This window comes from Mus caroli, unplaced genomic scaffold (genome assembly GCF_978045245.1).
Source record: "Mus caroli unplaced genomic scaffold, Mus_caroli_1 scaffold_9, whole genome shotgun sequence".
Taxonomy (NCBI): Eukaryota; Metazoa; Chordata; class Mammalia; order Rodentia; family Muridae; genus Mus; species Mus caroli.
In genome coordinates, this window is record NW_028227264.1 from 59,272,966 (window position 1) to 59,287,381 (window position 14,416).

Below are 14,416 nucleotides of genomic sequence, written 5' to 3' on the forward strand. Positions count from 1 at the left end.
TAGCCTTTTCCTTCTCCTACCATGCCTTTCCTGGAAGAAACTCTGATTTCTTGGGTTCCATAGTTTCAATAGCCTGATAGCCCAAGGGAGGGACACGTTGAGTCCCTTTAGAATATCTTCTGTTGGGCTGGAGAGATGGCTCAGTGGTTAAGAGCACTGGCTGCTCTTCCAGTGGTCTTGAGTTCAATTCCCAGCAACTACATGGTGGTTCACAACCATCTGTAATAGGATCTGATGCCCTCTTTTGGTGTGTCTGAAGACAGCTACAGTGTACTTATATATAATAAATAAATCTTAAAAAAAAAAAAAGGTCTTCTGTCCTGTTAAGATGGTTAAAACTGTGCGTTTTATATATGTGCAGTCCAGTGTATGTGACATTTATCTGGGTGGCTTTTGTTGTCGTTGTTACAATAACAATAGGTCAGGCAGTCTGGTGCCCAGAGTCCTCTGGCAGAGAGGGAGCAGAGGTACTGAGATGTCAAAGCTTTTGCCCTGGAGCCCATCATGCAGCCATGCTCACAGAGCACAGGGCACCAAGGAAAGCATTGCAAGGGCGTGGAGCAAGGAGGACCCATGTTAATTATTACCCGCGGCCACCGGATCTCTGCCCCGCCCCCGCGGTGGCCTGCTGCTTGCCCGCTGCTCTCTCCCTCGCTGCTGCCACCTGCTCCCCGCACTGGACATGGTAAGAGCAGGAAGTCTGGTAAACCCTGAGAGGAGACCAGGAAGTGGGGGGCGGGAGTGGGGGAGACGATTAGGGCTCCGATGCTGGGGGCGCGGGCCACGCTGAGCCTCCTGCAGCGCTATCCAGCCGGGCTAGAGTCGCCGGGCCTCCCTTGGGGGGTGGGGGTGGCGGTGGGCCTGGAAACCTAGCCTGTCCCAACTCCCAGGCCTGGTCTGCTGGCGGGATGTGGCAGCAAGGCAAGTCTCCGTGGCGCTGCCTGGCCCTACAGGCTAGCCAGATTGGGGGTGGTGGGGTGGGGTCCAGTTCTCTCTGCACCCCAGTGCTGTCCCTGGCCTTAAGCCCCGCCCTAACACCTAGATAGGGTGCTGTGTCCCACCTTGGCGTGGTGGTGGGTCAGGATCTTTGGTAGGTCCCTAGGAAAGGAGCCCCTAGACCTCCCTGCAACCCTTACCAAATAGCGCGGGTTCGGGTTCTCTGTACTGGATCAGGGATAGGAGGGTGTTTTGGCAGCTGAGGCCTGGGAGGAGTCACTGGGGACCAAAGACACCACAGGCTTGGATAATCAGTAATCGCTCAGCCCACACTAACAGGCTGACAGAGCTTCGCTAAGCAAATAAGGCCCTTATCCCTCTGACCTGAGTTCAGAGCCTTGTCAGCCTGAGAGTTGGTTCTGGAAAATTCTAAAGAGAAATACTGCCTACACACACACACACACACACACACACACACACACACACACACACTTCTGGAGCCCTGTTGATACCTGGTTGCCTGGTTACAAGTGTCCCGTTTATCACCTACTGAAGGGTCAATGCTGGAAGTGTCAGTCCCCCACCCCCACCCCCACCCCTACCATTAACCACAGAGCAGATCTCTGCACCGAAGTGGAGCTCCTTGTTTCTGAGAGCACACACACACTGGTGTTGGTTCTGTAGGTCCCACTGCTGGCCTGAGAACTGTCACAGGTGTTCTTGTTCTAGGAAGTGTTGTTGTTGGTTTTTTTTTTTTAATGAAGCTGACTTTCACTTGATAACCTTGCAACTTACTGAAGTATTCCCACTGGCATCTCTTGGTCTAAGGAGTGGAAGTCATCCCTTCACTCATGAAGCCAAAGGGCCATTGGGCCCACCCACCCCAGGGTACGAAAAAGATAGGTGCCTTGCAGGGCACAGTTCACCTTCCTCTTGCTCCCCAAGCCAAATTTGAGTCCTTGTCAGTTGAACACTGTATCCCTGGGTGATTCTATTTCACAATCCTAGCTTGTTAGACTCAGGGTCCCACGTTCCTCTAGAGGATAGAACAGACACTAACTTCTGTTTTTCAGGGGTCCACTCAGGACCTGACCTGGTATGTGCTGGGGGGATCACACCGTGGGCACTTTGCATAACAGGGTAATGAGCATGCCAGGTGCCCTTGACAGACTACTTCCATTTTGAGTCTGGGCCCTGTGGTCCTAGGTTCCTAAGAGAGCCGCCCTGAGAACCTCACCCTTACAGCTGTGGACTATACAGAGGTGAGGAGGAGGTGGCAGAGACTCATCTGGGAATGGGTTTGAATGGGTTTCTGCATCCCTTCTCAGGGCTATAGCTCTAAGAGACCACACCTTGAGTCAGTTCATTCCTGACTGAGGATGACTGTCGGAAGAGCAGAGCACTCACATCCCCTTTGTCTAGGCCTGTTTCTCCTCTAGAACACCTGAACGTTGCAGAATGGGTGTGGGGATGGAGCATAGAGGGAAGGCAGAAAAATGGGGATGCCAGGAAGAACATGTAATGTGTTGGAATTGGGCTGAATTTTGCTCTAACCACCTTGGGGACTCAATGGTGGGTGTGCTGTCACAAAAAGATGAAGGCAGGCAGGCATCTGTGAGGCTCTGGGAGCAAGAGATGGGGGAACACTTCACCACAACACATTCTCTTTGGCATTCTCTAGGAAAGCAGGTAAAAACCCCAAGATCTGGGCTGCAGATTCGGCCTAGTTTGTGAAGTGCTTTCAACGGGAGTTCTCCTTCCCAGAAACCACATTTAAAACACTGGCGTGATAGTGTGTGCTTGTAATGCTAGCACCGGGGAGGCAGAGACAGATGGATCTCTGAGGCTCTGTGGCCAGCCAGCATAACCTACTTGGTGAGAGACCATGTCCAAAAAAAATCAAATGGGGCTGGAAATTTGTTCAGAGGTTGAGAACACTGGCTCCTATTCTAAAGGACCTGGACCTGACTCTCAGCACTATCGTGGCAGTTCATGACTGCCTGTGGCTCCAGTTCTAAGGTATCCAACACTCTCTTCTGGCCTCTGCAGGGACCAGAGACATGGATGGTGCACAGACTTATGTGACGACGGCAAAATACTCATATACATAAAATTAAAAACTAATTAAACATTAAATTAAATTAATGATAAATGATATCCAAACAGTAACATCTGAGATTGTCCTTTGGCTTCCACATGCACGCATGCCCATACTTGAACCTACCCACACAAACACATATATCAAAAGGAACGAAACACAAAACCACAAAACTAAAAACATACAGGACCCAGAGTCTATCAGTAAACGGCCCAGACCCCACCTCCTGGCAGGGCTCCTCTCTGGAAACATAAAGGCCTGCTGCTTGCTATAGGGGCACCTGAATCCACAGCAGCCAGCACTGAAGTCCTCCCAAAGGTCTGAGGCACACTCTTGACCTGTAAATGGAATGCCCTGGGGCCTCTCTATCCTCCCTCTCCTAGGCCGGCAAGGCACACAGGCTGAGCACCGAGGAGCGAGACCAGCTGCTGCCAAACCTGAGGGCTGTGGGGTGGAATGAAGTGGAAGGCCGAGATGCTATCTTCAAGCAGTTCCATTTTAAAGATTTCAACAGGGTATGTGGAGCAGGCCTGAGTGGGCTACACTCTGTGTGTTCATGTCATGTCCTGTTAGCCAAGGGGAAAGACATACTCAAGTGACCTGCAGAGAGGAGGAGGGACTTGAACCCTCCCTTCTGGAACTTGGAAAGTCATTGGAGGAGACAGTCTTGGTAGCAAGTGTCTGCCCTTTTGAAGGCACTTTAATAAGCGGCAAAGAATTGGCAAATACTGACAGCCTGTGCTGTGTGGACCACACTAGGGATGCTAGAGACACTGGCACAGGCATCAGGACCAGGGGCAGGATGTTACGGGGGTGGGGAGTGGGGTGTGTTAGAGCTCTGGCACTCCCTGGAAAAAGCTAGGCTATCTCTACTGCATCGAGGCCTTATTGGCCATGACTCATTGGCTCTTCCTTCTTTTTTATCAGGCTTTTGGCTTCATGACAAGAGTAGCCCTGCAGGCTGAAAAGCTGGACCACCATCCCGAGTGGTTTAACGTGTACAACAAGGTGAGTGGCGTTGTCCCCCGGGTTGTGCCCTGCTCTGTACATCTCTTAGAACCCCAAGTCTCCCCAAAGATTCACCCTTGGACTGTAGGTCCTTCCTCACCAATAAGTTGATGTTCATCTCTTCTGTCTCCAACCTAGAACCAACAGAGACTCTTCACAAAAACAGCCAGTCTCACTGGAGATAATAAATGCAAATTAAAACACTTTAAAATGCTGTGGCCAGCTATTAAGAAGGCAAGACTCAGGAAGGGAAGGATATGCCCTCTGCTAACAGCACTAATGGCTTTATTCTAGACGGAAGAACAAGAAAACAATAAAACAGATCAGACTGTGATGAGCATGCTAACTGCTGGACTGTTTGGGAAAAAGTGAAGGATGTGTTTAGGAGCCCACCTTAAGTTCTGATTTTAACTTTGGCTTAAAAATTTTTTTTAAAGAATTGTTTATTTTATGTATATGAATATACGGAAACTGTCTTCGGACACACCAGAAGAGGGCATTGGATCCCATTACAGATGGTTGTGAGCCACCATGTGGTTGCTGGGAAATGAACTCAGGACCTCTGGAAGAGCAGTCAGTGTTCTTAACCTCTGAGCCATCTCTCTAGCCCCCTAAAAAAAATTTTTTTTTACATTTATTTAAATGTAAATATGGGCACATATAGGCTGTGCATGAGGGAGTCTGTTCTCTCCTTCTACCCTGGAGGTTGAATTCAGGTTGTCAAGTCTGTTGGTAAATGTCTTTTCTCACTGAACCAACTTGCTGGCCCCTGGCTTAAAGTTTTTGTTGTTTTTTTTTTGTTTTGTTTTCTCTTGCTATCTGGATTTGCATTTTTTATCCTACTACTGAGGTCATCACTATTTTTGGAAACTATCAAGGGAACATGATGTGTAAGCAGCTTTGCACCTATCTCGGTGCAGTCAGGAAAGCAATGACCAGCTACTGTCTTGGGGAATTCTAGTGTCCAGTTCCTGGTCACCAGAAGGAATTATAGTGACTGGCTATCATGCAGTCCCTGGTAGAGCTGAGCCCATAGCTGGTGGCTCTCCAGCTCTTCCCGGGAGGGTACTACCCCTGAATTTCCAGTTTTCTCTTATTCAGGTCCATATCACCTTGAGCACCCATGAATGTGCCGGTCTTTCGGAACGGGATATAAACCTGGCCAGCTTCATCGAACAAGTCGCCGTGTCTATGACATAGATCTACCCTGTCTCTTATTTCCTTGGGGGAAGGAGTGACTGAAGGAGGAACCTAGGAAAGGAACCAAGGAGGCTGGCCCTTGCTCCCTGACTCTTTCAGTGACCACCACCTCCCTATGCAGAAGGGATGTCAATGTCAACAGCAGGGACTAAGACCTTTCTCAGTGCCACTCTCCTCACTGGGGCTCTGCCATGTTACACTAATTTGAATAAGCTCTCCCTTTTTCTGTATAGTTCCCAGCCTCAGTAATGTTCCAGGCTGCTTCTTGTTCCTTTTTTACCCTTTCTAGTTCATTTTCCAAGGTAGCTGTGATAAAGCAGGACATAAAAGTCCAATTCAGATCCTACTACTAAAACAAGCTCCAATGTATTATGGAAACATGTACTTTTACGCCTCCAATAAAACTATGTTATCGATGGGCTCAGCTTCTAGAACCTTCTTTTCCGCCGAACCAGAATCTATCCCGTTTGATTTTTAGAGGTCGGCTCTGTTTTTGTGGCTCTGGGGATCAGAACCACGGCTTTCTTTGCACACACTCGGCCAACTAAGGCACTGAGCCTGTCCCCAGTCAAATGCAACTGAATGGAAGCACTTATCCTGGGTAGGAAGCCAGGTAGGTCCATGATACTGAGGGAATGGGAGAGGGCAAAGCACTCTACCTTTGGGTTCATTGTCATGTAGGGTATTTAGACTGGAGCTAAGGGGACACAAAGAAGTGACTAGGGTAACAAGGAAAGATGCCAGTTAGGCCTCAGAGACCAGAACTGCTGCTGGAACATCAGCAGGAGGGGAATGTATACACAGCATGTGAACCCACATCTAAAAAGGCAGATTGCCACCATTATTTTCCTCTTCTTCTCAAGGCTGATTCTGTATGAATGAGCCTAGGTGAGCTCCATTCAATCAGTTGGAGGCTTATTATATAGAGCAAAAAGGCTGCCATTTCTCCTTCAGATGGAAGTCTGGACTCCTGTTTGAGTTGGGATGTCAGTTCTTTTCTGACTTCGTGGGTCTTGAGCTCTAGGCTGGAACTCCTCCTCCAGCTAGCCAACGTGACTTCCATTATCATTGGAACCAGTTCCTCACCCGAAGTCCCCTTCTGTGCATTCTGATCAATTCTGATCTTCCAATACACTCTCTAGTACACTGGGACCAAAAACATCTTAAGACCTCTGGTTCTGACAGCTACAATTCTCAGTCTTAGGAAAGGACTTAGGGCTTGCCTGCTGCTACTCTACAGGAAGACACAAAGTAGTGTAGGGACTGATGGACGATGCTACTAAAGCAGTTAAGGACCAGTTTATATAGGTCAGGCCCCTGGCTTGGAATTCTCAAAGGTAGAAAATGCCCAAGAAATGACAAAATGGGAAGATTGAAAACCAAGTCCAATATCATCTTCACCTGTGTGCCACCAGACACCCAGAACAGGAGACAGCACCCTTCCCCACTGCAGTCCTCATTGATGACCTCTGGTCTGGAGCCCAGGCAGCTTGGGTAAGTTGATCCTTCTAGGGCCAAAAGAGGCAGAGGCTGGCTCTGCATTGGCAATCTGTCCACAGAGCTTAACAGCAATGCCACCCATACCTAAGACAGTGGCATCACCTGTTCCACTTCAGACAATATTCCCAGGTGTGCTTGGATTTAACACCTGAGCGTGTGGGTCAAAGACAGAAAACATGGTGGATCTGGCTCTGCTGTTTGTTAATGGCCTTCCTGTTTTAATGATGGATTTGGATTTGAAAATGCCAACCCAGGTGGCTCCACATCTGTATGAGGCACATCTATCTACAAATGACAGACAACAGCTTTTAGAAATCGGTGTTTTTTGTTTTGTTTTGTTTTGTTTCCTTTCAGATCAACCCAGGTAACTGAAGTTCTAAACAGAGACAAGTTGAAATGACAATCACACGGAATCACAAGTGGAAGGAAGGCCTGAATAACCATAGCAAGAAAAGGCTGTCAAGCTGGGCCTGATGACACAGGCCTGGAAGCCACCCACTTAGGAGGCCAACTTAGGAAAATTACAAGTTCAATTCCAGTCTGGGCAACTGAGCAAGAATCTATCTCAAAATAAAGAATACAAAATAAAATAGGAGAGGGAACATAGCTCAGTGGTAGGATATTTACCCACGATGCTTGAGGCTCTGGGTTCGATACCCAGCATCACAAGGTTGTCAAAGCCTGACTTTTGTCTACCCAAGCTATAATTGATGGCTGTCCGGGTAGGCCTGACATCGCCTTTTGTCACCACTGGGTTTGGCTGAGGCAACTCAGTACTATCAAGAACCACACAGAAGACAAAAGTTATGAAACCATCAGCATCTCAGGTCTGCCCAGGGTGTACTGGTGATTGATCGCATTAGGTTATATATGTATTGATCATCTTCAAGTGTACTGGTGAAGATTTTAGGGATTTTGGTGACCAGGGATCTAGGCCATTCATCAAGAACCTTAGAAAAAGTAAACATTCTTTGCCCTCATTCTGGCAAAGCTGGAATGCCCCGAAAGCTCCCTGGTGTTAAAGCTGGGATACCTGAGCCATTGGAAGCCTTTTTCTTATGTGACAGAATGTGACACTCAGCACTGGGAGTGGTATAGACTCCCAATCCAAATGACAGGCTTTTGACTGGTCAGACAGAGCCACATGGTACAGTTGGTAGGTGACCGCACAAGGCAGCTAATCCATCAGTGTGGGGAAACTCTGCTAATTAAGGTCAAAACCCACCATGACCAGATAGCCTCTGAGCTTGGAGAAAAATGGGAGATTCCCTAGTAGCAGGTTTTCTCCTTCTCTGACCTTGTGCGGGGAATCCCCTGCACACACCTCTATCTGAGGAAAGCAGGGGGTTCCAAGTCCCCACACTCACCTCTACCCAAGCAAAGTCATAAAAACCTGAAGTTCTCTATGCTGATGGGGTACCTAGATAGGCCCTGAGTGTTCAGCCAATAAGCTTCCCTTCCCACAAAGGGTATTTAACCTTGGTTCACCCTGAGTAAGGTGCACACATTCACATTCACCATCAAATAAAGCAGTTTGGACAAGCCAGGACCATTTCTTTATCAAGGACTGCCAAGTAGGGGAGGCCTTATCTATTCCAAAGAAGGCCTTCTCTAGTCTAGCCCCTCCATACTCACTCTTGACAGAACTCGATTGGAACCAAACCAGGATGCGTCCAGTCCTGGGTGTGTGGAAGCCCTGAGGAGAAGCGTGGACTGGAACACCTGCCACCCCCATTCCCAATTCCCATCTGTATGCCAGCAGCACCTGGGTACACAGGAGACTGGGAACCATAGCAATCGTCCCAGATTTCACTGTTTCCCACTGGGAAAACATGCACTGAGGACCCCCATTATGAACTGTGTTCTGCCTCCCCTGAGTGCCATGCCCGCAGCACTCTGAGTACCCCAGTGGTAAGGCAGACAGTGGTAAGGCCTGGCACATAAGTATGTTCTGGTAGATTGGATAGAGAGGAGTTCAGAGCCAAGACCCCAGGGAACTAAGGGCCAAGATTATAGACCTCTCCAGAAAGACATAACCGCAGCTCCTGGAGACAATGAAGCTCCCAGCTGAAGTGCCTCATGATGGCCACTGTTGCAGGTATGTCACAATTTAAATGTCTCCAGGGGGGAAGGGCAATGGGGGAATGCTCACCATTTTCCCATTCAGCAACTGCTGTATTTGTGATTTGTGTATATATATATATATTAAAAAAAAATCAACCATCCAATGATTACAGTTTGGGACATTTATTATTCAATTGCTTTTGAAGGGTTATTGCTGCAGTTAGGAAAGAACATAGAGATGGTAGGGACATTAGAGACAAAATAGATTTCAAAGAGGCAAGTACCATTTTCCAAGTATAAAACTGGTATTATTAAAAGTGACATGGCAGTATATTCACATGACTACCGACATCTAATACAGAAACAAGACAGTACAGTGTTTGCAGAAGCTACTGTGGCATCTACTAAGCCATGTGATACCATGATACTAGACACCCTACCCACCCCTGTCACTGACTAGGCATGGCATGCACACATAAACACACAATGAAACTCTTAAGTCACACTAAGGTTCCTAATCATGAATTAAAATGGCTGCAGCAGGTCCCTCTGAAAAACACCAGCACCCCATGCTAGTGCTACCACAAAGGAAGGGAGCGACTTGGTCCCTGGCTCTGCTGAGACTATAAAGGATGCTTCTCCATTTTAGCCACTTGTAAGCCAGAGAGGAGGCCCAGAGGAGTCCAACAGTCTAACCACTGTTAAGTGTGTACGCTCAGGAACTCAGCCTCTCTGTGACACACGTCAACACCAACCATCCCTGAGCCTCATAATGCACTGTAGAGCATACAGGAGGGAAGTGGACATATGCACATGCCCTGTGATGAGCCAGCTGGTAACACCTGGGGTCAGAACAGTGCTGAAGACCACTTCCTAAGGAGGGTGAGGAAGAGCCTGGTGGTCTGGCTCTCCCAGCGAGCAATACCCAGGCTGAATACTCAGGAATCCCTGAGAAGGGGAAGGAACAGAGCATGGCTTCTGGTGATCTGTCCCAAGTTCTCTCCTATAAGCAGACACACCTCAAAGAGTGGTCCACTTCTGCCAGGGCCTGGGTGAGGACGAGGGTTGTTACTCACTGATGGGTAGAAAGGCACATGGTACGGTCATCAGAGCTGGGCAGGGGCTCTGCCTACCTCAGAGCCCCCAGTCCCTATAAGGGAGAAGCAAATGGGAAATTGGCCAGGGATTGGTCCTGTCCCTGTATAGCCCTGGGTAATCAGTGTTAAGAAGGAACCCCAGGCCCCAAGCGTAATGGCTGTAGCCATCCCTTTCTACTCCAAAATGTCTCTTGTCCTACGCTGCTTCCTTTTAGTGGGGCCTGAGGAACGTCTAGTACCTGAAGCTAAAATGCTGTCGTACCTTTGGAAGCTGAGTAAGGGGGGAAGGGGCAGGAAGAACACACACTGATGGAGCAAGTGTCCTCTGCACATCTTCACACCCAATGAGGAAGTCAAGGACACTTGTGGAGTGTTTTCTTCAATAAAAGCAGATTCTCATTACATGAAGGCTTAAGGCAATGTCGAAGGGGAAGACTACTGCCCACATGTGCACGACGTAGGCGCTTACCTATGTTGCTGTTCACGAAAATATGGGAAAGGGTCTGGTTGTGGCTTCTCTGGCCCAGGAGAGGGCTCAGGAGTGATCTACTCCTACTCCATCCAGAGAGGCAGTGCCAACAGCCAGAAAGCCCTAGATTCTCTGAAAAACATGTTCATTTCTTACCCTACAGTAATAAGAACAAACAAGTGTATGACTGCCAACAGGCGTCTCCAAAGATGGCAGCAGCCATGGTCATGCACAAGACAAAGGAGCACTTCAAACCCTGCCAAGGGAATATACTCCAGTTATTTAAAAATAAAACATAAAAAAAAAGAGGCCAGCAGTCTGGCCGACGTGTGCTTGGAAAAGTAAAGCAAGCTGTAATGACAGTGATCCTGAGGACAAGCGGCATCTCCTGAAGCAGAGGCTGAACCTCCCCCTGCATGGGACAGATAGACACCCACCTGAGGGAACACGGTACATAACTGCCTCCTGCCTGATGGCCAGAACACCCCACTGAGGCAGCAGAGACACCCTCTTGCTATCTCACATTTTCCCTAAGCAATCAGGACAGGTCGGAGCCACCACACAATGATTAAGTAAAGACGATGCTAAAGACGTTAGAGAAAAATAAGGTTAAAGCAATTTCTAGGGTAACATTAATAACCAGGGCAGACTCACTATGCAGTGGGATCTTTCAGGGTCTTCAAACTAAAAGCCCCACAAGGAAACAAAGGAGTCCTGAGGCTGAAGCTATCTTAAGGTTTATCCTATTGTGCTCTACGGAGCCAGTCCAGATGTCAAATTGTGTGCAGTCTGTTCCAAACGCCAAGAACCTTCTGAAGGCCTGAAGCTCCATGGAACCCACAAGGGTCAAAGTTCAGCGGGGCTTTGGAGAACCGTTCATCTGGTTGCCCTGAGTCACGGGGTCCGTAGTATAAAGGCAGTCCAAGAAGACGGAGGATATTTCTGCAACCAGCTTCCTGTCAATGGTTGCCTGGGCCATGCCATAGATGGCACCCTGCAAATCCAACCAAGGATCTATATTAGTGATGTGAGTACAGCTGCCATCCTTATGCACCCAGCCCCCATTCCGAGCCCAGGCATCCTTCCATCAGACAAGCAGCTCCATAGATTATTTGTCACCAGTACTTTCCAGCCTGCCGTTCCAAGTGAGGAACTACTCTGGGATTTACTGTCTTCTTAAAAACAACAATAACAACAACAAAAACCAGAGTGCTTATCGCCTTTTCTGTGTCAAAAGTTTCTTTTCAAACACAGGATGAGAGCAACCCTGTTTCTGCTCAGCAGCTTCTGCTTTCTATCTCGCCTGAGATACCTATCGAGTAGGGAGGAGGGACCAAGCTGAGGTAGAAACAGACTCCAAACAGCATGGCAGGCTCCCACACTACTCCTCATGTTTCTAAGAGGGACGCCCTGGTATTCTTTTTTTAAGAAGATTGATTGATTGATTGATTGATTTTTATATATGCGAATATACTGTAGCTGTCTTCAGAACAGGGAATGGGATCCCATTACAGATGGTTGTGAGTCACCATGTGGCTGCTGGAAATTGAACTCAGGACCTCTGGAAGAGCAATCAGTGCTCTTAACCACTGAGCCACCCCTCCAGCTCCCCTGGTATTCTTACCATTCCTGTGGTCTTAGCTTTAGGATTCTTCATGATTTGTGTGACTGATTCCCGGATATCCTTTAGGAATTGGATCGCCACTCGCTTCCGAGTATGTACTAACGTAATGCAGAAATGAATGCTATGGGAGAAAGGAGAGAGGGGGGGGGACAGATCTTGTAAAAGAAAGCAAGCCTAAGATAAAGCCACTCCAGTAGCTCTCCATACTGCAGGTTTTTACCTCAGGAGATGAGGATTTTGGATTTTGGCATGAACAAGAACCACCTCAACAAAATGAACACGGCTGGCTGTTCTGTCCTGTCTCCACCCCACGGACTGTCAATGGTGGCTCCTTCCATCGTGTATGAGCAATGAAGGGTGGGGTTTTCACCTTAGAGGGTAAGCCCTGATGAGGAGAAAACCATAGAGCTGGAGTCCCAAGGGACCTCCTAATTCGCTCTGGGAAAGGATGGAGCTGGCAAGGACTGTAACGTACAGAAGGCAGGCTGTACATGAGTACATAACCATCTAGCTGGAGAGAAATACTAAGTCAGAAAAGCATATTGAAGGGTACATCAGGCCTGCGTGATCAGAAACCTTCTCAAGGGCTTTAAGGGAACATTATACACGTAATGGTATCTTAGAGAAGCAAGCTGATAGCTATAGGCAAGATAGATCACAGAACACAGAGGCCACAGAAAGAACAGAGAAAAGCCTTGCAAGTGACCTCCTGCCTCAGGATGCTGGCTGCCAGTTCTACCTGAGCTTAAAGCAAACCACCTTACTCGTTATATGTATGAACTCCAGTTGCCACCAATGTGCTGGGCTCTAGAAGTGGAGTATCAGATTACCCTGCTACCTCAGCTCTTCAGGTCATGAAATGGAGGGAGAGGTAGAGGCTTTCAGCATACCTTCTTGGGAACTGCAAGTAGTTAAAATTCCACCCCTTAGCAGACATCATATTAGACAGTCGGTAGATGTCAAAATCGTTGGATCCCAGAGCAATAACTGACAACTGAGGATCACCGAAAATGAAGATGTTTTTGATGTTTTCCAGTCTAAAAACAAAAAAAGCAGAAATTGAGCATATCCATTCCGTCGGTCCTTATCTCAGTTGATGATCAGAGCCTACTCTCCTGGGACTTGACTTGTCTCTTACACTAAAGAGGCTAGGCTGGGACAGGTGGGTTTTATGGAGATCGGACTCCCAGACAGAACATCAGAAACTTTCTAGATCCTAAACTCCATCCAGAACCACTGGCTTTTCCCAGTCTACCCGACTCCTAAGTCTCAGCACAGCACGCAAGGGTTCCTTCCTCTCCCAGCACCATCTGGTAATCGGCCTAAACCCCAGTTTATCAGGAGACAGTAGGGCTCAAAGGGTGTGCCACCAGGCAGAGATGCGTGGGCCAACTAAGACAGAGAGCAAGAGACAAAGCAGAACCCCGTTTTCCACACATACTCTGACTTCAGGAAGCGAGCAGTTTTGATGATCTGTTTGGTAGCTTCAACATAGCCGTTCTCACCGAAGTGCATCAAGGCGGCCCAACAGGCTGCAATGATGCCACCAGGCCGTGAGCCAGCTATGCTTGGAGATGCGTAGACACCACCTTGCCAGTCTGCACCAACAAAGAACTGGTATGTCCTGTACTTCTCGTTAGAGTACATCACCACTGATGAACCTTTGGGAGCATAGCCATACTGAGGGGAGAAGCAAAGAGGTCAGAGTGTGGCTGTATCTGGCAGCTCTGCCCACAGAACCATCAGGGTAATGCGGCTTTCTCACAGGCGCTCTGCGACACTTCCTATTCAGGTTAAGGTTCATCTTCACAATGCTAACAGACAGGAGGAATCCAAAGGCATGGATTCCATATTCTCAATGTAAGGGGTGACCCAGAGAAAAATTAAGAACCGGTTTCCTCCCTCTCTCACTCAGTCTTTGGCTTTCCTTACTTAAAATCTTTCAGAAGCTGAGTGTAGTGGCATACACCTATAGTCCTAGTACGTGGGAGGTGGAGGAAGGAGGATCAGGAATTCTAGGCAGGCAGAGGCACATCAAACACAACAAGCCAGTTGCTCCTGAACACACAGGCTTCCTTTCGTAAAAGGACTCTGCCATCAGCATGGGCTTTATTGTCACATAGGCTCAGGGACTCCAGGATCAACCCTTAGCACTGCCAATAACCTCAAGACTTTGGAGGCTTTTGGCACAAGAGCCATAGCTAGACAGATGGTTGACAGGAAATCCTCTCAGCCCTGTATAAGGGAAGGCAGGAGCTGCTTTTCTCCATGACTTGTCACCTCCACATGCTGACAGACAAGAGTCAGACTGTACTTTATATGGTGGTATGTGGTGTGGTGGTTTAAATGAAAATGGTCCCCAGGGGCTCACAGGGAGTGGCACTATTGGGAGGTATATCCTTGTTGGAGCAGGTGCTGTG

The 14,416-nt window shown here is 48.2% G+C and overlaps 2 protein-coding genes across 3 annotated transcripts in view; one reads left to right on the forward strand and one right to left on the reverse strand.

The window, feature by feature from the left end:
- Positions 1–599: 599 nt before the first annotated feature.
- Positions 600–5,666, forward strand: Pcbd1 (pterin-4 alpha-carbinolamine dehydratase 1). The gene is made up of 4 exons (XM_021174282.2): positions 600–685; positions 3,418–3,549; positions 3,962–4,042; positions 5,144–5,666. The coding sequence occupies exons 1-4, from the start codon at positions 683–685 to the stop codon at positions 5,240–5,242; spliced, it is 315 nt and encodes a 104-aa protein (XP_021029941.1). The 5' UTR covers positions 600–682; the 3' UTR covers positions 5,243–5,666.
- Positions 5,667–8,973: 3,307 nt separating this feature from the next.
- Sgpl1 (sphingosine-1-phosphate lyase 1) overlaps positions 8,974–14,416 on the reverse strand; it is a 52,203-nt gene continuing 46,760 nt past the window's right edge. For both annotated transcript variants that reach the window (XM_021174072.3, XM_021174071.2), the window contains exons 12-15: positions 13,438–13,676; positions 12,887–13,033; positions 11,997–12,117; positions 8,974–11,366 (exon numbers count right to left, since the gene is read on the reverse strand). In XM_021174072.3, coding sequence (XP_021029731.1) covers positions 11,226–11,366; positions 11,997–12,117; positions 12,887–13,033; positions 13,438–13,676 — 648 coding nt within the window. In that variant the 3' untranslated portion in view covers positions 8,974–11,225. The remainder of the gene's footprint in view (positions 11,367–11,996; positions 12,118–12,886; positions 13,034–13,437; positions 13,677–14,416) is intronic.

Excerpts from the sequence above, each read along its gene's own strand:
- Pcbd1 (XM_021174282.2), top strand. Across the intron at positions 3,550-3,961 it reads ATTTTAAAGATTTCAACAGG|GCTTTTGGCTTCATGACAAG; the intron begins GTATGTGGAGCA and ends CTTTTTTATCAG. Across the intron at positions 4,043-5,143 it reads GGTTTAACGTGTACAACAAG|GTCCATATCACCTTGAGCAC; the intron begins GTGAGTGGCGTT and ends TCTCTTATTCAG.